The sequence below is a fragment of the Trachurus japonicus genome, chromosome 16 (genome assembly GCF_045865225.1).
Source record: "Trachurus japonicus isolate A0001 chromosome 16, Traja_1.0".
Lineage (NCBI taxonomy): Eukaryota > Metazoa > Chordata > Actinopteri > Carangiformes > Carangidae > Trachurus > Trachurus japonicus.
Window position 1 is genome coordinate 16867217 of NC_140922.1, and position 25816 is coordinate 16893032.

The window sequence follows — 25816 nt, forward strand, 5'->3', positions numbered from 1 at the left end:
AATGAGGCATGCAAATGTGTTTAAACTACATTTATTAAACAATTGGCTGAATATTTGAACAGATAATGTGAAAAAGTTATTAACAATTGCAATGGAACATGTGGATTTAATAAATCTGTAGGTTGATGCAGTTGAACAGAATTATAGTTGGAACACAACACTTAGAGATAAAACGAAGATCTCAATCACCCCACCACAGTGTCTTCATTGGAGGATTTGTGTTTTATTTCTTCAAACACTTCTTGACTCCAAGATGTCCCTATTCTGTTTGGCATTAATACAGGTGAGGAGCACCTGTGTCCCCAGGAAGTCCCGCCCATGGAGCTTGTGAGCCATGGCTGCGAGCTTCTGCGACTTGAACTGAACCACAGCTTCACCAGTACCCCTGCCCTTACTGTCATAGAGCAGAACGATATCATCGTCTTTTAGTTTGAAATTGCGGAAAAAGCTTTCTATCTGACACCTTTTCACATCTTCAGGCAGATTTCGGACATACAGGAATGTCTCAGCAGCCGAGCGTGGTTTTTCCTCTGATGTCACCACTGGATCTGGTTTTCTTCTTCCAATTGCTTTCTTGTTTGTGCTCATCTTCAAAGGACGCTTACGTCTCCTGACATGGGTTCTTTTGGCCATCATGTCCTGCATCACATCTTTAGTGATTTGTGACACCTGAATGGTGTTGGAGCCCACATGGCACCCACTTAGATTCAGTGCATAGTCATTATCCTCAGTGCTGTTAAAAATAAGAAAAGCTATGTCTGTTAGGTTGCCTTCCTTGTCAAGCAAATGTTGAACGTTTCTGTTTACAATGTTTGGACACCCAAACAATTCCTTTATATCGGTCTTTGTTATAGTTTGGGGCAGATTACTGACCATGACAATGTACTCCATATTTGATGAGCCGGTTGTCACTGAGTGACACTGTGGTCTTGGCCGCTTTGGTGGTTTATATGGCAACTGGTGGAGAGATCTCTTCTTCATTTTCCGTACAGAAGCAGAGTGTCGTATGCGGTTTGCAGTTTCCCTAAGAGGGTTTTGGCAGGGTTCAACATTGTCCCCAAGATCAAGCGCGCTTTCACATTCTTGCAGCGCAGTGGTCCACATCATCTCAGTAGCTCCCCGTACCTCCACAAACACGCTGCCCAGTAACAGTTGGTTGAACTGAAGAGCATCGTTTGCATCCTGCGTATTTGCAAACTTCACAAGGCAGCAATGGCGAACACCCAACTTCACATTCACTATGACTTCCTTTACTGCTAACTCTCCAAAAAAATGACAGATGTCTTCTTTTGTAGTTGAGGCTGGCAGACCAAAGAGCCTGACATAGCCGGGATCTGAGTTCATTGTTAGCTCTGGTGTCCTCACCACATCAGACGCTTCGACTGTGCCATTGGACTTTGGGAGATGAGGCTCCACTTCGTTGTTTTCTCTCTGATGTGTTGACTGGAGTCCTTGAAGGACAGTACAAATCCCAAGAAGAAAGGCAGTGCTGGAATCAAGTGAGTCCACAGCTGAAGTTTGTATATTTGCAGAAAGCAAACTGGGATGCAGAGGCTGTGGAAGACTTGGAGTGCGGGGGTCAACTGGCCGTGGAGAAGTAGCCGTTTGAGTCATATTGTTGTGATGATGGGGTGATGCATTCAGAGATGGTACGTTTGCATTTGGACATGGCTGAGATCTCTTGGCAGCCTGCAGGGTGGAGGAGGGTTTCTTCTTCCTTATCAGTGTCTCTAATTTATGCTCCAGTTCTGCCATGTTGCTCATGTGCAAAGTCACCTTAGACCCTTTAAGGGATCTTCCATTGTACCGCATGGCAAGCTGAGCATCTCTTTCAGTGGTGAATGCAATGAAAGCCTCCCCCAGGCTTCCCCCCACTATGTATACTCCACCATCAGGTATGCGAAGGTTTTCAAAAAATGTCCTTATATCTTCTGCGCCTGCTTTCACATCCAGGCCTTGCAGTCGCAGGATTATTATCATTTTGTCGAAGCAGCTTCTGCAAGTTGAAGAAAAGAGGAAGTCAAAACAAAGAAGATAAACGGGATGTTCAGCAAGAAAAACGGCACGGCCAGTCTTCTTGTTGCCACACGGGAAGACTGAAAAGAAAAGATGAAATACAGAAAGACAAGTTTCCTGTCTCCACACAACACGTGCAGATACTCACCACAGCTGAATACTAACTCTAACTCGCTCTGTCTTAAATCTGTCGAGGTTACATGCAGAAAGTTTTCTTCATGTCCCGCGCTCCCGCCCTCCTCGCGGCTCTACTTCTCTCTGAACCGTGCTCTGATTGCGCACTTTCCCCCCTCTGTGGACTGGCTTCAAACCTATAATGGAGGCGCATTACTGACCCCTAAAGGACTGGAGTGTAACTACACTCAATCAGCCTGCACTAAAATAACAACTACTTCTGCTGTATTTGTGACACAAAATATTTAGGTTTTTTTGTTTTGTTACAGCTTTCCTCAACTGTTATTCATTCACTGTCCTATTTTGTAAAATTATCCCAGTCAAAAATATGAATATTCTCTCAACAAAAACGTGGTTTTCTTTGGATAAAACAAAAAATACGGAGAAAAAAGTCAAGAAAAAAAAACAATAACAATCAAATGATAGAACAAAAATTAGATTAGATTAGTAAATTAATTTTGATCCAGACAGGGAAACTGGTTTACCATCAGAGCAGACAGTATATAGAAATAGCTACAGACATAGCACACACGGCCATTGAAACATGATTAAAAGCCAAGACAAGATTAAATCATGAATGAGCCATAAAACTCATCGGCCAACTGACCACACTGTTCAGGACTGGTTGAATGATGCAACAAGTTTCACACTCATTAGAGGGCAGACTTTAAGCAGAACATGGTTTTAACTTGGTCAACTTATGCACACTGAATTCTGGTCTCTTCACAGCTTCTTCATCAAATCCCTGGTCACAGTCAGTGATCCACACGCATCTAAGTCCAACAGACTTTATAACTATATATAGCTTTTTTGTTACATTCTCAATAAAATATTTATATTAAAAAATCTTACCTCCTTGATCGTTAGAGTATGTGGTTCTCTGCCAGGACTATGTATGTAATCCTCCTTTGTCAGGAAGTGAGTCATCTGCACAGCTGTCGCTCATCGTTTCCTGTCAAAAGTCCCTTCTCAAATCTGTCATTACCTCAGATAACCCCAAAGCAGGTGGTTCATTACAAGGACACCCTTTTCCAGTCAGTCCAGTCTAAAACAAACAAACAAAACAAAAAAACAATTATTCACCTCGAAAAAAGTTCTATTTTGTAACTACTTTTTTGCTTTTGCAGATTTACATTTGAAGTAGAAACACATTAATCATCTCTCCTCTCATCTTCCCTGTCATGTAAATATTTTGGTTCCAGTCATCGCTTTCTACTTTGCATATTGCTATGCTTCAGGATGCCCATGACAGAGGGAGACATAATTTATCCTGTCCCAAGTTGGACTGCTGATCTGCTTGCTGGCCTGGGAGCACACAGCTTTATGGAAAGATGTTTGTCTGGTTGCCCTTATGCTTAGGTGCAATTATATCTACCACAAACTTTGATGCACTGGAGAGAAAAAAAACGTTGACCAACAACTGAACTGAAATGAATGTAAGTTTTCATTTACGTTGCCATGGCTTTTATATTTATATTAGTTCACACTCTCTATCCATCTGATGCCTACTGGCCTGGCTCGTCCCTCAAATCTGAAAACTCATTGTGGCCCCTGAACCAAAAAGTTTGCTCACCCCTGCTTTAATTACATGAAATAGAAATTACCTTTCATTGTACTTAAACAGGTCTTGAATGTCACAAAAAGGCATCATCCAAATGGATAAACTAAATAATTATTTACCTAAAATTATATAGCCTACCTCTGATTTGGCGGGTTTTTTTGTTTCTTTGTTTGTTTGGGTTTTTTTTTTTTTTTTTTTTGCGACGCACAAATAAAGTGGCTCGTGACGTCATCGCGCTGAATGAAAGGGATTGTGGGTAAGAAGGAAGACCGTTGTTTACCATGGCGACGGGGACGCTACCATTTGCAGTTCACAGACACAAAGTGCCTCTGACGTTAATACTTTTAACATACATAGATCTTCTTCACTGTCAGCTGTTTGTTATCCCCTTCAAAGCTCCTCCTGAATGTGGTGGGGAAGAATTTTTCGATATCTCCAGTCTGTCGTGTGAGAGGTGCGGTCCAAACCAGCGACGGAGCACAACAGGTCGGTTAACACCACACACACACACACAACACAGGAGTTGATCCATTACACGATAACTATGTCGGCGACAAAAACTGTGTTCATTTTTTTTTTTTTACTTTGAACAAACGAACTGTATCTGTGTGATGGTCGTTGAAGCCACAACGAGCAGGATAACAGAACAGTTAGCTAGGTGGAAATGGAAGATAATGTCCTGGTTAAAGGGATCTCCAGGCAATTGAACTGGACTTAGTTTTTTGTCTGTGAAGACGTCTAGTCTGGTCTAGCCAGCCTAGTCTACATGAACTGATAAAGCCACTTGGATAAGGAGCGAAACGTCTTCAAAGAAGTCTAGTTGACTGGATTCAATGGCCTGGATCGTTTCAGAGTAACAGTGATCAATCTCTGCATCACAGTGTAATGTGTATTTTCCCAGGCGATAGGCTAGGCCTACATTACTCACTCAGTGACCATTGCAGATTGAATGGAGAGGTGAGATGATCTGCTGATTGATTGCTACACAAGACTACATTGAGCTACATTGTATGTTTATTATCTGTAAGGCTAGGATGCAAAAAATACCACCACTCTCTGATCTCATACAAAAACAGCACTAACAGTGGCAGGTCAAATATTCAACAACATGTTCGAACTGAGCCAACAGCTGTTTTAGATACTATGCACAGTGACTTCAGTGTGGTTTCGATATGTGTTATAGTAACTGTGTTTTGAAAACCTTCCTTTTGCAGCACTGAGCTGTATTTGTAAAACGGGGTACCAAAGTCTCACCACCGACAAGGCATCTCTTACTTGTCAACAATGTCCCACTGACAAGCCTGTATGTAGACTTTACCTTTAACATCTTTGCTATCACACACACTCCCATCATACTTTCAAGTTCTGTTCATCATGGTGCTTTCTTGATAATACAGGCAGTGACAAGAGATGGATTTGGGTGTATTAGATGTCCAGGTGGTCTCGTTGATGAGGGGAAGTGCAAGTGCCAAAAGGGCAATATCCTGGGTAAGTAACCAATGACATGACTGATTTCCGAACTGCAAGAATGCATTTAACAAACAGCCTTTAATGCCAAATAAGCATAATGAACCAATAGCACATATTATTTTGTAGTTTATGGCTTAATGTGACCTGTTTTTTCCAGTGGAGAGAGATGTCAATGGAAATCTTTTGGATGAGGCCAGGTGTGAAACGTGTAATGGAGACAGCCCTGCTTTTACTGTATCAGACATCAATGGAGACAGGTACTAATCATGCCTATTACCTATAATCATACTGTACAATGTAAATACAAATATATTCAGCAAAGTATAAACAGTACAAATCAACATATAGTAGCCTACAGTTCTGTGACATTTTTTGTTTTTTTTACATTTTAAAAGTTACCTACCAACAATATCAATTTTATAGTCTCCAAAATTGTCTTTTAGGTGTACAAGATGTCAGGCTTCCTTCGTTAACACCTCTTGTCAGTGTAATCCTTCTAATGTCCTGGTGAGTTCAGCCAGCCCCCTCCCAAAGTACCCTCTCAATCATCATACAAACTATTAAGTAACAAACTCACTGAACTGAAGATGTGTCATCAATGCTTTATATGTGGTATTCCAGGCAGGAGGATTATGTTTCCCTTCAGGCACCCTCTCCACCAATGTGAATCCCAGTGTCAACTATGCTCAGTTGGTGAGCCTCGTTCTCCTCTCTCACTCATTCATTTTATTTTTGTCCATTCTGATGTACTGATTTCTATTTTATGTTCTGTTCACTTTGCAGAAGTTCAGTGTCCAGTCTGCCTGGTTCATGAAAAACCTCCAATCCTCAGCCGCAGCCTGCCTTGTAATTCCATGTCTCTTTTTTGCCTTTAAAACAACGTTATGTATATATATAAGGGGGGATTTTTCTGAGGTATTAAATGTGTGATTAGTCATCTTGTGAAAATATATTGTGTGGTTACAGGCCTTCTCCAACCTGACAGCGTGCCAGGCTCTTGGGAACATGTGTGTGATGAACATGCACTCCTTCAGCAGCATGTCCACCGATGCCTGTGGTCTCTTCAATACCATTTTCAGATCAAGGGCTTCTGCAAGCTCTGTTCAAGACATTTCTTACTGGTAATCAACACTATCATGACTTACATTTATAAAACTGCGTTCCCTGCTCATTTGGAATGAAACAAATCCCTTTTTTGTAATCTAGTTTTACCGAGAGTCAACATTAAACACTGTGATTGATTACTCTGTCTCCAGGAGAGCTAACCTGCCATGGCTTTACTATGGGGACGAGCCAGGACTGGCCAGTCGAGTGCTCCAGACGGAACCGGTTCCCATTAGATTCAGTTTCAGGGGAAAAAACAAGGTAGATGGTAACACAAACCAGCTTTACTTATTCCTTTGTGAATACAAAACATTTCAGTTAAAGGGATAGTTCAACATTTTGGCAAATTGGCCCATTGCCATAATCGCTATAGTCATAGCAGTAGGTTCATTACCTTTAATTGTAGGTGTAAGCTATTTTCAGTACGGCGGAGCGCAGCAGCTGGCTGCTCAGAGCTACGCTATGGAGGCTAAGGGAATTTCTTGGTTTCCCTCATTAAACTCATCAAATTCAACATCCCAAAACTCCACAGCGCTTTTGTAGACAAGTTGTGACCTGCACAACCACCACGCTATGAGATAATGACGGAACGATACGAAACGGAGCCGTTTTCGAGGTAAATACAGGGTAAATACGGAGACTGCTTGCTGAAAAACTGTCCCTGAACACAACGCGCATCAGCGGTTTTGTATGAATTTACCTCGAAAACGGCTCCGTTTCGTATCGTTCCGTCATTATCTCATAGCGTGGTGGTTGTGCAGCTCACAACTTGTCTACAAAAGCGCTGTGGAGTTTTGGGATTTTGTATTTGATGAGTTTAATGAGGGAAACCAAGAAATTCCCTTAGCCTCCATAGCGTAGCTCTGAGCAGCCTGCTGCTGCACTCCGCTGTACTAAAAATAGCTTACACCTACAATTAAAGGTAACGAACCTACTGCTATGACTATAGCAATTATGGCAATGGGCCAATTTGCCAAAATGTTGAACTATCCCTTTAAGAGAATGCTCTGCTCATTGAAAAACAATGTTTATCTCACAGAACACTGATATTAAGCTGCGTGCTGCTGTCTACAATGTCAGAGGAGAGTTCCTTCGATGGGAAACTGTAGGAGGAGATAATCTCCAGGTAAGGTGTCAAAGCAGTGATGATAAAATTATATACTTAACTCTGAACATGCAAGCAGGGTGTCTGCGGGGTTTTAAAAAGTATTAAAAAGTGATAAATCAAAAAAGCAAAATTTAATGGCCTTAAAAAGTGATAAATTTGGTCCAAAGGTATTAATTTTAAAGAATAGGTATTATTTTTTTTCTTTTGGACAATGACTGGTTTTATTTTGATGAAATAGGCGTAATAAAATAAATAAAGCATTACTTGCTTGCCTTGCGCCGCTACTTAAAAAAAAAAAGGAGTGATATTGACGTCATATCAATTCATTGGCCGCTAGAAATCTAAAATCGTCTTCGCGCGCATAGTTGTCAGGCGGATAGAAGTGCTAGTGAATCTCTTCGGATTTTAGCGTGTGGCAAAACGTTTCGATTATGGGAAAATGCAAGTTTGCAGAAGACTTAAATTGAGATGACAGGCGCCTTGATGTAGCCTATGTGTGTGTCAATGTAGATGCACGTCACGCGCCGCACATCCGATGTGCTCTTTTTTCATGCACTCGCGGCTCACAGCTCCATGAACCTTCTACCGCCAGCCCGGTGTTTAGTCGGACCGGGTCCGGGTCTGCTCCGTTTGAAAGGGCAGGAAGCCTCGAAGCGCTACAGATACAGACACCTGCAGCAGCTGCAGCTTCTACTGAGAGCTGAGGTCAGATGGAACGCACGTGAGACACAGACCGGCGGTGCAGATGTGCGGACATTGTTGAAACTTTTCACAATGATGTAAAAAAAACAACAACATATATATGGCCTACCACTGTGTTCTGTGACGGTAGAGACAGAACCAGGTATTTATTTAAAGAGTTAGTGAGGTGAGTTGGGTGAGGGAGGGAGGTGAGGAAGGAAGACGGAGCGAGGCAAACTGGGTGAGGGAGGGAGGGAGGGAGGGAGGTGGAGTGAGGTGAGTGAGGGGGGGTGGGGGGGGCAGGTGAGGGTGGGATCAGGGGAGAGAGGCTGGTGATTGAGAAAGGCATGATAAGATATTTTATTTTTGATCAAATGTTCCTGATGACTTATGGATGATGCCCTGTTGTGCAACCGAGTCTCCTGGGTAATGGTAATGATGTAAGTAAGTGTTGGATGATAAAATCTATGTACATGTCATAAAATCTTTCTGATTGATACTTGGTGCAACTCGATGTCGTGGTGGTATTAAAAAAAATCTGAAGGTAGTGAAAAAAGGTATTAAATGGTAGTAAATTGACTCAAAGATTTGTGTATATACAGGGGTGCAAACTTGTCACCTTTCGGCGAAATTCGCCGTTTTGGATCCCAAATTGGTCATTTGTGTGATTTGTGTAAATCCGCAATAAAAAAAATTTGAGAGGGGGGGGGGGGGGGTCCGGCGAGGCAAGCCGAGCCAATGCACCTGTCTCTTTAAGGCGCGTGCACCTTATCTGGATGACAACGAGTGGTGGCAGCGCTCCTCTTCTGTCCAGCAATAGGCCTACACACCTGAAGCTTCACTGTTAATACAGACTAACTAACGCGACTTTTTGAGCATGGCGAGTGAAAGAGTCGGAGCTAGAAGATGCTCCAGCAGTGTTGTATAGGTGCTGTATGGGACCGCGTGTGTGTGATGATCGCGATCGCGGCCAATTAGCGATTAGCGCGTTTAGCATTTATTAGCTCCAGTGTCTCCTTCTCTGGAGGAGGGTCTGGCGAGCGAGACTAGCTCCAGTGCGACCTGTGCATGGATGTATTATATTAACGGACCTGTGCAGCAGCAGCAGGAGGAGGTTGACTGACTGTGGCAGGACACCTCTGCCTCTGTTTCACTTTATGTTGCTGGTAAATAATGTGGTTGTAAAAGTAGTAGGCTAAAGTTCAATTAATATTTTTGTAAGAACCACAATTAATAAATATAGGTTATATATTTCAATGAATATCTAATTGTTCTTAGCATTTGTTAGATAACTTTCTTTGCCCAATAAATTAAAACATGTTGGAACTATCGATGTCTCCTCTCTTGCCGCCAGAATCTCACTACTTTTAACCTCAGACTGTCACAATGATGTATCAGATGCCTCATTCTTAAAGTTTTAACCTGAATATATGAGACATGATTGATTTTCCCAACGATCAAAGTATACCAACCCGAACCGAAAACCATGACCACAAAACCGTGAACCGAACCGTTTGCTTGAACATCTTTTAAATACATATTGCCGCTTAATATGTTTTATGTAGCCTATGGCATTTTTAAGCTTCATGTGTGTTATTGGACAGAAAGAGCAGCGCTACCTCGGAGCATAGCCTACGTAGCCTACAGAAAACACATTTACATCAATAAATAAATGTTTCACAATGAACCAATCAGTCTGTATTAAATTTTATTTAGTTTGAAGGCAAGGTTTGCAAGGTTCAACTGATGGACATCAAGGGACAGATTCTCTAAGTTTTGCACAGCTTTTGCTCATGCTAAACCTGCATAGGCTGAAGACCCCCTTCACATGTTTCAAAACCAAACACAGAGAGCCAGATTGTGCAGGTTTAACAGGAGCAAAAGCTGTGCAAACCTGAGTAAATCTGGACCCTCGTCTCATGCTAAAATTGACTGTAAATTCACCTTTAAAGTTGTTTTTTTTTTTTAATTTCCCCGGGGGAGCATGCCCCCGGACCCCCCTAGGGGGTCGGTATCTTGTCACCTTTTTTACCCCTGATGAGTTTGCACCCCTGATATACCTTGGCAAGACAATTGTTTACATTGATAAAATCTACATAAAACTTATAGGTTCCATTATTTGGCCTTCATTGGAGCTAAATCACATATATTGTTACTCTTTTGCTTGTTTACAAGACAAATAAATTTGTAAATTAAACAGGTTTCCAAGTGACTCATACAAAATATTAAGTATAGGCTGCTGATCCACACCACACCTCTTTTCTCTTCTCCTCCTCTTTTAGCTATGTCCAGAAACAGCAACCAGACTGAAGGCAGCCTTCAGCTTTGGAACTGCTTACCAGAAAAGTGTGAGTGTTCCTGCCTTCCTTTTACAGATGGTGCACAAACTTTCTTGTAACACCTAGTTGTATCATAACCTGTGTGTGTGTGTGTGTGTGTGTGTGTGCATGTGTGTGTGCGCAGTGTGACCTCTCAGTAGCAGAGTTGTGGGGAACCCATTCTGAACCACTGTTCTACGATGTGTTCATGGAGGTCGGTGGAGAGGAGAACAGAAAACTTCTGCCCCTGCCCACACTAGTTTATAACCAGCAATACAATGGACGGTTCATCAACCAAGGTGCAATTTTATTTATCACTGTGTACATGTGTATGTGTGTGTGTGTGTGTGGTTTGTGCCCACTGTGTTTTAATATATTTTGTCTTTGTTCAGAGAGCATGAGGAACTGGTACCTGTCTCGCCGCATGTTTCTGGTCGACATGCTGAGTGGAAGAGAGAAGGAGGAGAGCTCCTTGCCCAAAGTCATTCGTGTGGCCAGCAGTGTTAAAATTAGGTGGGCTTCAAATGCGCACACCACCATGATAAAGAAGTGAACATTTTGTTTTTATCAAAGTTTTAATAGATAGATAGATAGATACTTTATTGTTTGGGAACAGAAAAAAACACCTCAGCAACAAAGGCACACATAAGTACACATTACAACATCCGTTCCTGCAGCCATCCTTACGCCGCTGGTTCACACTGGGGATAGAAGCAGCGAAGGCGTGGGGATGGGGGATAGGGGGTGAGTTGCATATCTGTATATATGTAGGAGTTTGTGTGTGAGTAGGCCTGGAGAGTCGCCTCAGTCCTCAGTCCGCAGGATGTCATAGCGATAACACAGCAAGTTGCCATGGAGACAACCTTGATTGGGACCCAGACAGAGTCAACAATCAGCAGGTGTCCATGAAGGAACTGTGGGAAGGAATGGAAGAGCGTCTTACTGCAGTGTTCTCCTGGGAAAGTTGTTCCAGCAGCGGCCTTGGCCAAGGCCAGTGCCGGCTGGGGGGGGCGAAAGCAGATAAGATTGGGGTTGTTTGGGTGAGTAGTCGCATTCACATTTGATCTAATGTGTGTGTCTGGTAGGTTTCAACTGGTTCCACGAACCCAGGAAGGACAGGTATACCCTCCTTTAATGACTGTGACCTACAAAGACGTTCTCATCACGGATATCAACACACAAACTGTGTCTGTGAGTAGTTCACATGCACACACACACACATTCAGATTCAGATCTTCTTTTCAAATGGATAAATGAGTTGCTGTGTTTCCCCAAGAGACAAGCAGTGGGTTGACTTACAAAACTTGTTTATCTGTTTCCAGACAACATTTGCTGTGGAGTACGAGATGGATCAGAGTGAGGCTCGCATGAAGACAGATGTGAGTAGAGGCATGAAGGAAAATGTTGAAAGGAGAACACATTGATATAGTATCACCTGTGGTTTCTAATGCTATATATGTGCACAGACTGCTCTAGGTGTGATGGGTGGCGTGGCTGTTCTTTACTCTCTGCTGAAGACAGTCAGCTGGAAGCGAAGGATCGCCTCTCCACTCATTGATGTGGAGGTAACATGTCCTAATTTAAACCACCATTATCTATGTGTTGATGTCAAACTTGGAAGTAATGTAAACTTCTCTCTTTTCTCCTACCATTAGACAATGATGAAGTTTTTGTTGTTTTATGCCGGAGACCTGGCCAACGTTTTCTTTGCAGTCACTGTGGGAACTGGACTTTACTGGCTCATCTTCTACAAAGTTAGTGTCATTACTTTGTGGCTTGCTTTTGTAAGGTTGATGATTTTCATGCTGATGTGATTTTTAACATTGGTATCAGTATCTCCTTTCTGTAGCTTTTTCATTTGACCCTTTTTTTTTTACTTAATTACTTTTTCACAACACAATATTTATTTTGTCTTTGCATGAAATCTGAATTGTTTTTTTCCTCTCTGCGTCTCTTTCTTAAGACGTTAAAGGCAAGTCTTTTTCCTACTTTCCCTTCTTTGCTGCAACAGTTCCTTTGAAGCTTGCTTAGGTTTAGGTGTAATTATCGCTGTTAGCTTCTTGCTGGGATTCATTCTTGTATGTTTCTGCTTAGGCCCAACAGTTTGTGTCAGTGCTGTTACCACAGCCTAATCAGGAGGAGCAGTTTGTGACCTACATTGGTTGTGCCTTCGCTCTCAAGGTTAGACACCTGAAAAACAGATGTGAAAATAAGCAGTATTGTTTTTGAAAGCTAGGTGGTGTCCTTTGATTAGGAATGTTGAAAGAGTACTTCTGTGTCTCCAGGCTGTTCAGTTTCTCCACAAGCTGATCCTTCAGGTGTCAGTCGACATATTCCTTATCGACTGGGAGAGGCCACGAAGCAAACCTAGCAAAACTGTGCAAGGTACAAACAAATTTAAGTCAATGAGCTTTTATAAAAGGTAATTATGTAGCTGCTTTATTCCACTCATCATATTCACTGCTGTTTCAGCTTCTGGTGAGTCTAAACGTGACCCTGCTCCTGTCAGCATCTGGAGGACCTACTTTGTGGCCAATGAGTGGAATGAGATTCAGACCATACGCAAAATCAGCCCGACCTTCCAGATCATGGCTGTGCTCTTCTTTCTTGAAGTACATCTCATACACACCAGCTCATACACTGTTCCTTTTTTGTAACTTTTGGTTATGTCCCCGATCCTCCTAACTGATGTGTCACCCTGTGTTGTTCAGGTGCTGGGTTTCTCTAACCTGGCCCTCAGGGACCCGTGGCCAACTTTGCAGCGTTCCCCACAGGCGTACACCCCTTCATACAGTCTGATGCTGCGCTATGGTCTCGCAGCCACACTGTGGCTCTGCATCGGACTTCTGCAGGTATAATTGCAGCATTCTCTCTTTTTCACCGATTCCTTTTGATCTCTAGCTTGTCTTTCTTAACATATATATATATATATATATATATATATATGTGTGTGTGTGTGTGTGTTAAGAAAGTGTGTAGAGCTCCTCTGAAAGGATAATCATTTCTTCCCACAGGTGATTTTCTTCACTGTGTTTCATGAGCACTTTGTGGAGGACAAAATCCGTCAGTTTGTGGATCTTTGCTCCATCAGTAATGTAAGTACTAGCAATAGGCATAATTCGTATTAAACAATTCATCTGCATGGGATGTTTTACTTAAGTGTGTGTTTGTCCTGGTTTCTCCACAGATTTCTGTGCTGGTATTATCTCATCGTTGTTTTGGCTACTACATTCATGGGCGCTCAGTTCATGGTCATGCAGATACAAACATGGAGGAAATGAACAACAATCTGAAAAGAGAGGCTGTATGTACACCAACTGACTCCACATTGTATTGGTAGCTTTAGCTTAACTATGGTATTATTGATTTTTATCCTTTTTTCCATTTGAAGGAGTCCTTGTGTGGGCAGAGAGGGCTGCTTCCCAACACAGAGATCCAGACCTTTCAAGTGTCTCTTACCAATCGTCTGCGGTTACAGTATGACAGGATAAGGGAGCCTCTCTACAGGGTGTGTTCTCTATCTGTCATCTTTGTAACTATGTTAAAAGCTCTTCGAAGAAATGCAAATCACTTTATCTGGTTGACTGTCTCTGTTCCACCAGATGGGGCCATCAAGGCTGATCGACGCATCAACAGCCAACCGATTTGAGCTGAACGTCAGAGCCTATCACACCCTGAACCACTTCCTGGGATCCATTATAGATCATGTTAGTATAAATGCACTGAAAAACTCACATAAGCTAAATTAACTTACTAAGTTTAGCTTCATCTGATCTCAGTGTATAAGTCTGATAGATTGCAAAGTATTCAAGCTGTTTTTGTTGACTCATGCATTTACCGTAGGCCCACCCTGACATGGACTATATAGTGAAGGACAAGCTGGTGTTTGAGAGGGTCATAGGCATGGAGTTTCTTGAACCCAGTGAAAAAAGCATCTTCTACAACGGTAATGACCTCTTGGCCTAGATGGGCTGCACATTTATGTTTGTCTGCCGTGATTATATGTGTGTGTGTGTGTGTGTGTGTGTGTGTGTGTGTGTGTGTGTGTGTGTGTGTGTGTATAAAATCTCTGTGTTTCTCCCCTCAGATGAGGCTCATTCCTTCAGCGACGTGCTGTTTTATGGAAATGAGGCCACTCTGCTGATTTTCGACACTTTGTTCTTCTGCGTTGTCGACCTTGGATCACAGAGCTTTGTTCTTGCAGCTGTGCTTACATACGTACAGCAAATGGTCAGTATATGGTGTGTGTGTATAGTAAGTTGCCTTCACCATGCTTTAAAAAAAACATGTATTGAAAACCACCTCATTCATTGCAGCTCTTCCGCCTGATCCGTAACGTTCTTGGAAGGAAGAACCTCGTCAGAAAGACTCTGGTGGATGAGAGATTTCTGATATAAAACTCCCTGCTGAGTATTTGTTAGTGTTGGTGTTTAGCGCCATTTCAACTCAAATGTTTACTGTTCACAGCTTCTGCAGCTCTTTTTTTGTACGTTTCTGTACAGTCTTTTCACTGCTTTGTCATGATGTCAACATAGCAATTTTTGTAAAATTTTTGATGATTAAAATGTTTTTGACAATTAAGTTTCAATGTAATTTTTTAACTTCTCTGGATTTGTCATGCTAAATGTGGAATTCAGGGAAGTTAAGTAGGGCAGTATAGTACTGCAAAGTACTAAACAAGATGGCATTTAGCATATTTTTTTATGGGTTGGCAATATACACTTTACATGTGATGGCTATTGTTTTTTTTACATAGGTTTTTTTTTCACAGGTTTCCTTATCCAGTCAGTGGATTGTTTGGCCAAGGTTATTGTAATGTAGAGTATTTATAACATCTCTTGAGCCTTTTTGCATCTGTTCAGGTAGAGGGCACTTATAAAGGTAAATATTTTTTTTAAAGGTTGATTATAATTTCACATGAAATAATATGATAGAAGATAGATTACCAACATGTGAATACAAAGACAAAATCAGGTTTTCACGTTGCGTGCCACTGCAGTATCTCTTTTTCCTATATTTAAGTTCCAACAGTACATTCAATTCCAGCAACAATGAAAGTAATAACATTTACGGGCAAAACAAACAACTGTAAATAATATAATAGAAAAATAAGTACATGTAGGTCAAGAGGAAATAAGAAAAAAAACGCAAGACTATTTTTCAAAGGAAGGCGTTAAACATACCTTAATACAGATGTTTACAGTTTCAACAGCTTTTTTGTTTAGCACACAGGATAGAATTTAGTTTTGATGTACTCAAAAAAAAACTAGCTCCATGATCGTACCAGAGCGATAGATATAGGATCGTACATGTGGGGCTGGAGTGACGCCACGGTGGCTGTTTCCGCTCAGCCAATCAGCGCAGAGCTCGCGGTGAGGCGCTCCAGAATGACACGAGCCGGAGGATCGGCGTCAAGACATGAACTCCAGTAACTTCTTCACCTCCATCGGCTAAGGTGAGTCCGAGCCCCTGCTCTGCCTTCACACCTGTAGTTCTCAGACAGTTGAGTCTGGTCTGGAGCAGTTTGACGGCTGTTAGTTGTCGGTGGTGTCGGTGGTGGTGGGTGTAACCTACGGTAGGCACCTCTAGCCACCGTTAGCATGGATGTGGCTGCTCCGTCCAGCTGACAGCCGCGTTTGAGAGCTAATTTGTTAATTTCCAGTTCAAGTCACACCGTAGCTCCGTTTATAAGCCCTGCTTAGCCCTGAAACTGAAGCTCTTTTGTGTTGCAAGTCCAGCGAACATGTCTTGAGATTTTAGTTTGCGCAGCTTCGCTAGTTAGCTACTGTAAGGGAGGCTAGTGATGTCAATAAACATGGCAACTTTCTTGCAGAGCTCAGAGCAGAGGAGCAGGGACGGGTCTCCTGTGGTCCGTATGACTCATACAGACATGTTTGTGCTTTGGGTGGATTTCTTACTGCATAGTTAACTCCAACGCTGCGTGGTCAGCCCTTCGAGGACATAGTGACTGACTGAGCATTGTATCTTGTCAACCGAGCTGTCATCGCCGCTGCTGACCGACTAAAAGTAGATCTCAGTCAGTGGGTGCTGCTGCAGATAGACTCAGATTATGCAACCAGGACACAGTATATGTTGACACCCAGCCAACAGATCCAGTTCAGTAGGCCACGGCCAGACGGGACATTTCTCAAGATCCAAATGTCAGGGATGAAATTCGTGCTTTATGCTATTTTTAGCAAGGCGTGCAAGACTGCTGACCTCTGGGTGGAGAGGGTAGCAGAGCTGTAACTGTAACTCGAGCCAGGACATCCTCCTGTGGCGCCAAATACACATTTTCATCAGACACGAGGACCACAAAAGTGAACTGTCCTGAAATCCCATCATCACAAAAAAAATTTCAATAAGGCTCTAATAAGCTAAGTGAGTTGTAATTGCATATCCTAGGGGTGACATTCCCAGTTTACACCTAGTTAGCACACACTTCCATTAAAGTTTTAATGTTCAGTTTTTAGTTGAAACCGTTTTAGACAGGTGTTGGTTGGTTCAACTAAATGCTGGAGGCAGTATTTTGTGGTGCTGTTGAGCAGTTTTGCATACAGGTAGATATTTCTGTTATTTAGCCTACACTGATTGATATCAAATACCAAATTCATCTAGCAGTCAAGTGCATATTATTGGTTGGTATACTGTATGGCTACAAAATGCAGCATTGATGTAATGATCATAAAAACACTCCTCCACACCAAATTATCTTCTCCACACACATACACAGCTATACCAACATGTTTTCCTGTTTGACTTTCCCTGATCTCTCTTCCTTTCCTGTTCCACACCCTTCCTATCACATTAATGGTTCATGTGCCATTAGCGGTCTTACTGACCCAAATTATTTGAATACATTTTCCACTGCTATTGTTGCACATTTAATACCATCAGGTCTTTTTTTGTCTTCCTCTCAAATGATCAGTTTTAAGTCCTCAGATCCTCTGGTTTTCACCATATGAGAACAATATTAAGATCCATCTAATGTTAGACTTCATAACCATCCAGGGGGCAGAGAAATGGGTCGGTTTCTCCAGAGCCCTTTCATCATGGAGTTAATGAACAACCATTGATCTGGTTTTGAAATGCTCGGAGGCAAAGTATGTGAACAGTGGCCAGCAGGGATGGGGAGGATACCGAAGACTACATAAATATTCAAATGTTACGGCAACTTACGGTTAAAATGTGAAGCTCTGGTCCCAATGTAATGGTTCACTCTTGTTAAGTTATTCAGACATAAAATGGACCAGCAGCGTTTACTAGGAACTGCTGCTTCGGGCAATCTGTCTCCACTTCAAAACCTCATCACACAACCTTTTCCGTTTGCATATTGTTTGCTTAATGGTGCGTGGTGAGAACACTGTGCTCTCTGTGAGGATGAATTTATCTTGTTAAAGGCACATCCAGATGTTTTTTTCTGACTGCTGAGGTCCGTCTGTATTTACCTTCTCCACAGGTGTAAGTACATCTGCGGTGTCCTGCTTGTGTGTGTGCCTTCCCCTGCACCGTCGGCCATGCCTGTGACATCCCAGCTGCTCAGGGGCTTGCCCCGCTCCAAGGTTTTGGCCTCCAGTCTGTTACCATGCCAACAACACCAGTCCCATTTAGCACCTGTTACTCACCAACCTGCCTCAAGACGGCGGCCGCACATGTGGCAGAGTCACCAGCAGCAGCACTCAAGAAGTTACCAGACAGCCTCTGTCCTCCGCAGCTACAACCTCACGCCTCCGCAGGTCAACTCCATTCTTAAAGCCAACGAGTACAGCTTCAAGGTTGGTGGGGTCGTTCATGCATGCATGCAAAAAAAAAAAACCCAAAAAAACCCAAAAAACGTATTGTCATTTCTGCATCCATCTTACATTTGCATGTTGTGTTACAATTCAAGGTACCAGAGTTTGACGGGAAGAATGTGTCATCAGTGATGGGTTTTGAGAGCAATCAGCTGCCAGCCAACGCCCCCATAGAGGACCGCAGGAGTGCAGCCACATGCCTGCAGACACGAGGAATGCTGCTCGGCGTGTTTGATGGCCATGCTGGCTGTGCCTGCGCTCAGGTAGGGCCCACTGTGTTACCGTCTGCCACTTGACATTTCCATGTTCTGTTATTTCTCGTTTTATTTGAAGAAGACTTAGGGTTCAAATTTTATGTTAGCACTTTTCATCCTGTGATGTTCTGCACAGTCTTTAAGTGATTATTATTTTTGTCTTTTACTGATTTGAGAATGTTGAACTCTCTTACTTACATGAGACATTATGCTGGTCAATCCAAAAACTGTCTATCAGGCCCCATGTTAGACATATCAGGTAAATTTCCATTTTATCATCAACATAACAACTCCATTTGACTATCAGAGCTTATGCAGGAACTTTATAATTGTAACGTACCATTTCATACTCTCAAAACCATTTGCCACCAGATTGCTTTGAGTATTTTCTCAGTAAAATTACTGTTTAGGTACACATTTACCACTGTGTATGCCATAGTAATGATCATCATTACTTACCACTTATTCTGCGAAGTTTCAGCTTGTGTATATGACGTTTCATTAATATAATTTTCACCTTCTTTCTCCTTCTCTCTGCCAGGCTCTGAGTGAGAGGTTGTTTTACTACATAGCAGTGGCTCTGCTGCCCCACGACACACTGTGTGAGCTGGAGGCAGCGGTAGAGTCCGGCAGGGCCCTTAGTCCCATCCTGCAGTGGCACAAACACCCCAACGACTACTTCAGCAGGGAGGCTCAGAAGCTCTATTTCAACAGCCTCCGGACCTACTGGCAGGAGCTAATAGATCTCACCAGGTGAGGGCTGGGAAACAAAAAGAAGGATGATGCATGACTGAGTCTAAAGGCCTTTTAGTTTGGAAGCAGTGCAGTGGCAAAATGCATGTGGTCTAATTCATTTCAGCTGCCACAGCTCAGTGTTTGCCTTTGTTCAGTTTTGGTCAATCAATAATGCTAGATGTAATGTTTTCACTGCATACTTCGGGCACTTTGCAGTTCTGTTAGTGGAGTATAAATTTCTGCCCGGTTTCTTGGCTTTTGCTGACATTTTAAACAGGACTTCCTGGTTCCTTCATCTGTACCTCGTAGCGAGACGCCCACACCAACACCGGCCCGTCTGTTGTTTTGCCAATAGTGCTGTTGTTGGTGTCTGTGTGTGACCTCTGGCTTCGTCCCTCTGCTTCACACATATTGCTCTCTCTTTTCAGCCCAGGCGAGGTTCCAGACACCCGTGAAGCGCTGCTCAGTGCCTTCAAGAGGTTGGACAATGACATGTCTCTGGAAGCTCAGGTGAGAACTGTGTGTGGAAAGACAAATGGGGAAACTAGACCATGTTCCAGACTTGGGGTTTGTACACTGCAAATGCAACACTGCATTGTTAAATAGGCGCTGGAAGAGCAGTCGGCCCATATTGAAGATTTTTGAACTAAATGGCTTCCTCATCTAAAATGACCATATCTGAGATGACAACTGACAAACAGTATTGCCGTCGTTCTCCTTTAGCTTCCACTGACCTACTTGACCATCTGCAACTCCTTTTAACACAAATTGTGTAAAATACAGGTGAATGAAGCTCACCGTGCCTCATCTGCCACTCTACTACCAGTGCTCTGACCTGAAGATATTGCACTGTCCCGGATATCCATCACACTTAGCACATTTTCATAGCATGTTGTAACCCTGTACTGTTCAAGCCACTGATATCAGACCGTCTGAATCACATTTCATGTCCTAAAATTTATTCTGAGTACAGGACTTGAGTTCTCTTTCACTCTTTAAAATACATATTGAATATCACTTTTGCTTCATGGCAGCAAAGCAAAAACTGAGCATCCAAATTTAAACTTTTATGGTCCATCAAGAAGCTCAGGTGTCATTGGCCCCTGTATGTTATCCAAACTATGTACAACCAAGGTCAGTTGTAGGCGGTCCGTGGCCGGGGCATTGACCCAGAACCTATTTGAATTGTAATTAAATACCAATGATGCATCATATCCTGTGTGGGGGGGCTCACAGTGTTAACTTCTTTTGCAGGTTGGAGATCCGAATGCATTCCTGCACTACTGGGTTCTGAGAGTGGCCTTTTCTGGAGCAACGGCATGTGTGGCTCACGTGGATGGATCAGACCTGTACGGAGAATGACGCATACATACATCCATTTTAAAAGGAGTGATTGTTCTATTAAGGTGAACATTTTAAGCATTCGCTCCTCCCTCTCTGTTCCTAAAGGTTTATAGCCAATACAGGAGATGCTCGAGCAGTGTTGGGGGTCCAGGAGGAGGATGGCTCCTTCAGCGCCCACACACTCTCCAATGACCACAGCGCTCAGAACGATGACGAGGTGGCTCGGATACGGGGTGAACATCCTCCGTCAGAGAGAAAGACAGTCATACGACAGGTAGGTTTCTATATCTATCAATTTTCTCAGTGCGGTTGTTATTGCGCATCTATTAAATCCTGTGTTTATTTTTCCAATCAGGACCGGTTGCTCGGCCTCCTCATGCCGTTCCGTGCATTTGGGGATGTGAAGTTTAAGTGGAGTATCGAACTTCAGAAACGCGTGTTGGAGTCTGGACCTGATCAGCTTCATGAAAACGAACACACCAAGTTCATCCCGCCCAACTATCACACCCCCCCCTACCTGACCGCTGAGCCTGAGATCACACACCACAAGCTGCGGCCACAGGATCGCTTCATGGTGAGAGAGGAAGCAGCAACAGTTTCATGTTCTCCTGAATATTTGTTACCTGACATATTTGAAAGATGAAGTCCCCATTCTTGAAGGGATAGTTCAACATTTTGGCAAATTGGCCCATTGCCATAATCCCTATAGTTTTAGGAGTAGGTTTGTTACGTTTAATTGTCGGTGCAAGCTATTTTTAGAACGGCGGAGCAGAGCCGCAAGCTGCTCAGAGCTAGGCTACGGAGGCTCATGGGATTTCTTGGTTTCCCTCATCAAACTCATCAAATACACAATCCAACAACTCCAAAACGCTCTGGTGGACAAGTTGTGACCTGCGCATTCACTGCGCTATGAGTGTAATAACAGAACGTTACGAGACAGAGTTGTTTTAGGGGTAAATGCAGAGACTGCTCCCTGAAAACTGCCCTCGACAGGAACGCGCATCAGCGGTTTTGCGTTGTTGGTTTTGGAGTTGTTGGATTGTGTATTTGATGAGTTTGATGAGGGAAACCAAGAAATCCCATTAGCCTCCGTAGCGTAGCTCTGAGCAGCTCGTTGCTCTGCTCCGCCGTTCTAAAAATAGCTTGCACCGACAATTAAAGGTAATGAACCTACTGCTATGACTATAGGGATTATGGCAATGGGCCAATTTGCCAAAATGTTGAACTATCCCTTTAAGTATAGAATCTACGAAGTTTTGGTTTGCAGAAGTGTTTCTTAGCATATTACATGACTAACTTTGTTTAGCTGATGTTACGCTTTTGTGTTCATTGATTCCAATTCCTCTTTGTCCCTGCAGGTGATCGGCTCCGACGGGCTCTGGGAGACCCTCCACAGACAAGAGGTGGTCCGTATCGTGGGGGAGTATTTAACAGGGGTGCATCAGCAGCAGCCGCTCAAAGTCGGAGGCTACAGGGTCACCCTCGGACAGATGCAGGGGCTCCTCGAAGAGAGGAAGGCTCGCGTGTCTTCGGCGTTCGAGGATCAGAACGCGGCGACCCACCTGATGCGTCACGCGGTGGGAAACAACGAGTTCGGCACGGTGGACCACGAGAGGCTCTCGAAGATGCTGTCTCTGCCCGAAGAGCTGGCTCGCATGTACCGCGATGACATCACCATCATCATCACTCAGTTCAACCCTCACGTGATTGGATCGCAGAGACAGGACGGGCAGCCCTGAGCGGATCACGAGCCATCCTGGAGTCATCCTGATGAGTTCACACACAAACACACAAACACAAACACACACCTGTAAATGTGCACTGCAAAGCTACGTGTAAGCACACTCTCCAGACAAACAGGTCGTAGTAAGAAAAAACCTGAATGAGTTTGTTTCACAGCGGCAAGAACAACAGGAACCTTTTGGAATCACCTCACCTTATGAATGAATGAGTCCTAAAGTACAGTGAGATCTTCATTCAAGTTACTAATATGTACAAACACAGTCGGTTTCAACTAATGAGACAGAAAACGTGTTGTTAATATCATTCAGACTTTCACAGTGTTGACTGGAAAGAGTGTGGGAACCCCTCGGCTAATGGCATCGACTAAATGATGTGCCCGACCTTGATCCAGGAGAGATGCTCTCTCAGCAGACGTCCCAGGAATGTGTCTGAGCTGAAGTAGCTCGATGAGAAAAAATGGTTCACAGTTCGTCCTCAGCGCTGAGCTCGTCTGATCAGCTGCTAATGAAGAACTTGTTTGAGGTCGTTTGGCACCAAAGGTCATTTGACTGCTTATTAAATTGAAGGGTTCATGTTCTTTTACCTCCAGCAGTGTGAATGTCTTGTGGTGTATCTTCAGTAAAGACACAAAATTTTAAAAAATCATAAAGATGATATTGTTATAAGTTAGAGTTTAAAGAAACTGGGTTTGTCCACAGTTTGAACCAGTCAATGCAGAAAACCAGGTGATTCTACAGGGTCCTCATACGTTTTTCTTGCCACTGTAACTGTGTTTATGTACAGAGTTTGTATGTTTTTATGAACATCCAGTTTCCAATGAAGTGAAACATGTCTCCGGATGCAAGTCTCTTATATAACATGTTATTTATGACAATGATATTCTCTGGCAACATTTCACACAGGCTCATCTGTAAGGTTGACAAGATGCTGTTACTGACTGATAAATGTGCCAAAAGATTCGATCGCCTCGTTCACTGAGAGACTCGGCGAGGCTGAAATGATAGAAATTCCAAAGAGGTGAGGGTTGGGACTTTACGAGTGAAGGGGCCTTGCAGTAACTGACCTGACCTGCTTTTTTTTTCTTCTGATGTGGACTTTTAACTCGTCTGTGCCATGATAACATCACACTGTACTTCTCTCGTCTGGTTTTGTCATAAACACACCAGACGCAATATTTTTTCAGTTTGTGGGCTGTTTCTCAGTCGGAGGGACTGATGTTACAGCAGAGGACTATTGCAGCCATTTGTTTTTACTTCTTTGTGCGTTACAATTTTCTTAGTACTGTCTAAACGTACATATCGTGTTCAGTTTACCCTGCAGTGAATGTTTGGATGGTGGTATCTATTAAACTCCAGCGCACAGTACAGTGACTGTCGAATGAAGCTGCTGACGATGAGCTCACATCCATATTGGATCATTAAAAGTCAGGGCTTCATCGTGCAGTGGCTCCGCTCCTGTGTGGCACCTCCAGCGTGTCCCACGATGACGGGAGATGTTTTCTGTTACACAACATTTTTGAATTTTATAAGTTTGCTTCTTTTTAAAAAAAATCTGCACACACTCTCCTCCTGGCTTTGAAAAATCCCTTCAAATGAAAACAAGTTCGGCCAGTGTTTTGAGCCAACAAGAAGAAACACATACAACACTTAATTTTAAAGGGTTACAAGCCACAAAAGGTTGTAAGCCACTGAGCCAGAGCTTGTTTTCATTTTCCAAGCCAGGGTGCGGTGTGTGTGTGTGTGTGGAGTACAAAGCAAAAATGAAACTGCAAATATTTAAAGAATTTTATCAAGTTATGAACTCTACCACTACAGGTAGACTGATACTGGGGTTTTTTCTGCGTCACTATCACTCATTATTAGATTATTGTGGTGCTTCTTCGCTGAAAGAAGTGATAGTAAAGTGAAGTATTCTCCATTTCCCAGCACTACTACGGCTAGGGAGATGGTGGTAGTCAGTTTGTGAGTTGGTTAACCTGAAGGCAGAGACACTAACTGAACTTTACCACAGTCGAAGCAGCTGGTTACAGCTGTGGAGCCTGTGTTTATCTGGGGTTGGTGTAAAATGACAGCCTGTTGTTCTTTTCAAATCTTTGTTGGGTTCAAAGGGAAGCATGCTCATTTTGCCTTATCTTTTTTTTTCTGAAAGGTCATTACTTAGTGGTGTTTGCAACATATTTTATTATTTATGACAGTATGGATAAAAGTAGAAGCAGACAACTCTCCTCATACTCTCCAGTTAAACACTTTCCACAGGGGCGTGACTGTGTTTACGCCCTCATTAATGAGCAGAATGTAAATTTGAAAGAAGCTGTTTGAATATTATTAAGGTTATTTATTCAGCTTTAGCATTATGTTACACATGTATATCTGCAGTTGTATGTATAAATTATAACTTATGTGGATTAAGTTTTGTATATGGAATGGTTTAATAAAACACTGAAAACACACAACCTGGTACTGCTGGTGTATGTTTTGGTTCACACAATCCGCCCTGTGGTGAACACACAACCAGGAATGTGGCAGGACGTCCCAATAACCCACAAACACCTGGAAGGCCGGTGTGTGTCTAAGGCTGTTGAGTGTGTTGTTCACTGACCGCTCGACTGCTGAGTCAATAGGCCGCACAAGTGAGTATACATCACTGTGGTCACTGTTGTAGCATTTATTGTCACCTCACCGCCACTAGATGATGCTGCAGAATCAGAGACACCGAGCGTCCAGCCGACATTAAGCTATGACACATAACATAGTCTGGAAACTCACTGCCACCAACTGGACATTTTGTGTAAGAACAAAATAGTAGTAGAAAATTTCCACAGAAATTTTTTTCGAGTGCCACAAGGGTCACTGCTGCGGTGTGACCTGGGTCAACATGGGAATCAAACCCACAGTCTTAAGGTCAAGAGTCACACATTGTACCGACAGAACTAATCAAACACATGATGAACACTGACATTAAGGAGCTGTCAACCTGTGTGTGTGTGTGTGTTGCACCGTGCTGCCAGGTGTTTGAGAGCGCTGGCCTGACCTCCACTCCAACACAGTGGGTCATGGAGAGAGAGGTGCAGCAAGAAACAGTGACAAAGCACCACATAGAGATAGAGTTTAGTGGACACGTGCTTATTTCCAGAGGCAGAAATTTGGAAATACGCGAATAACTAAATAAAGAAATATAAGAATAAAGAAATAAATTAACATTTGACATAAATATCTTCATATATACAGTATATGTAATGAAATAGATAGATAGATAGATAGATAGATAGATAGATAGATAGATAGATAGATCCATGTCCAAGTATCCAGAACTACTGCTGTGTTTGGATTATACTTGAGGTTCATTCAGTTTACCGACAATAAACATCTCCGCATCACATTTTGGTCTCTTTCGTGGCTCATTTCCGCTGCAGCACAGATGTTTTTGCCAGGACTAGTTCGTCAAAGCAGAGTGAGACTTGCTTGTGGAATTTATTTACATTTGAGATTAAGACGCAGGATGTGTAACGAGAATCC

General features: G+C 42.8%; 3 protein-coding genes across 3 annotated transcripts; 2 read left to right on the forward strand and 1 right to left on the reverse strand.

Annotated features, from left to right (window-relative positions):
• Nucleotides 1-28: 28 nt before the first annotated feature.
• Nucleotides 29-2278, reverse strand: rbm12ba (RNA binding motif protein 12Ba). The gene is made up of 2 exons (XM_085802187.1): nt 2165-2278; nt 29-1996 (listed from the first exon to the last, which is right to left on the reverse strand). The coding sequence occupies exon 2, from the start codon at nt 1978-1980 to the stop codon at nt 232-234; it is 1749 nt and encodes a 582-aa protein (XP_085658313.1). The 5' UTR covers nt 1981-1996; nt 2165-2278; the 3' UTR covers nt 29-231.
• A 1711-nt stretch (nt 2279-3989) lies between these two features.
• tmem67 (transmembrane protein 67) lies at nt 3990-15013 on the forward strand. Its single transcript, XM_085802192.1, has 28 exons — nt 3990-4237; nt 4966-5054; nt 5149-5239; nt 5379-5478; nt 5665-5728; nt 5843-5914; nt 6005-6067; nt 6188-6342; nt 6478-6586; nt 7365-7451; nt 10397-10462; nt 10578-10731; nt 10825-10945; nt 11518-11623; nt 11755-11811; nt 11899-11997; nt 12088-12186; nt 12527-12613; nt 12718-12817; nt 12905-13044; nt 13144-13284; nt 13447-13527; nt 13620-13736; nt 13824-13940; nt 14035-14139; nt 14276-14378; nt 14520-14662; nt 14749-15013. Exons 1-28 carry the CDS (start codon nt 4033-4035, stop codon nt 14827-14829), a joined length of 2952 nt encoding a protein of 983 aa, XP_085658318.1. The 5' UTR covers nt 3990-4032; the 3' UTR covers nt 14830-15013.
• A 752-nt stretch (nt 15014-15765) lies between these two features.
• pdp1 (pyruvate dehydrogenase phosphatase catalytic subunit 1) lies at nt 15766-24756 on the forward strand. The gene is made up of 9 exons (XM_085802197.1): nt 15766-15887; nt 17892-18207; nt 18321-18488; nt 19021-19232; nt 19643-19724; nt 20469-20563; nt 20664-20832; nt 20914-21132; nt 21917-24756. The coding sequence occupies exons 2-9, from the start codon at nt 17950-17952 to the stop codon at nt 22295-22297; spliced, it is 1584 nt and encodes a 527-aa protein (XP_085658323.1). The 5' UTR covers nt 15766-15887; nt 17892-17949; the 3' UTR covers nt 22298-24756.
• The last annotated feature ends 1060 nt before the right edge of the window (nt 24757-25816 follow it).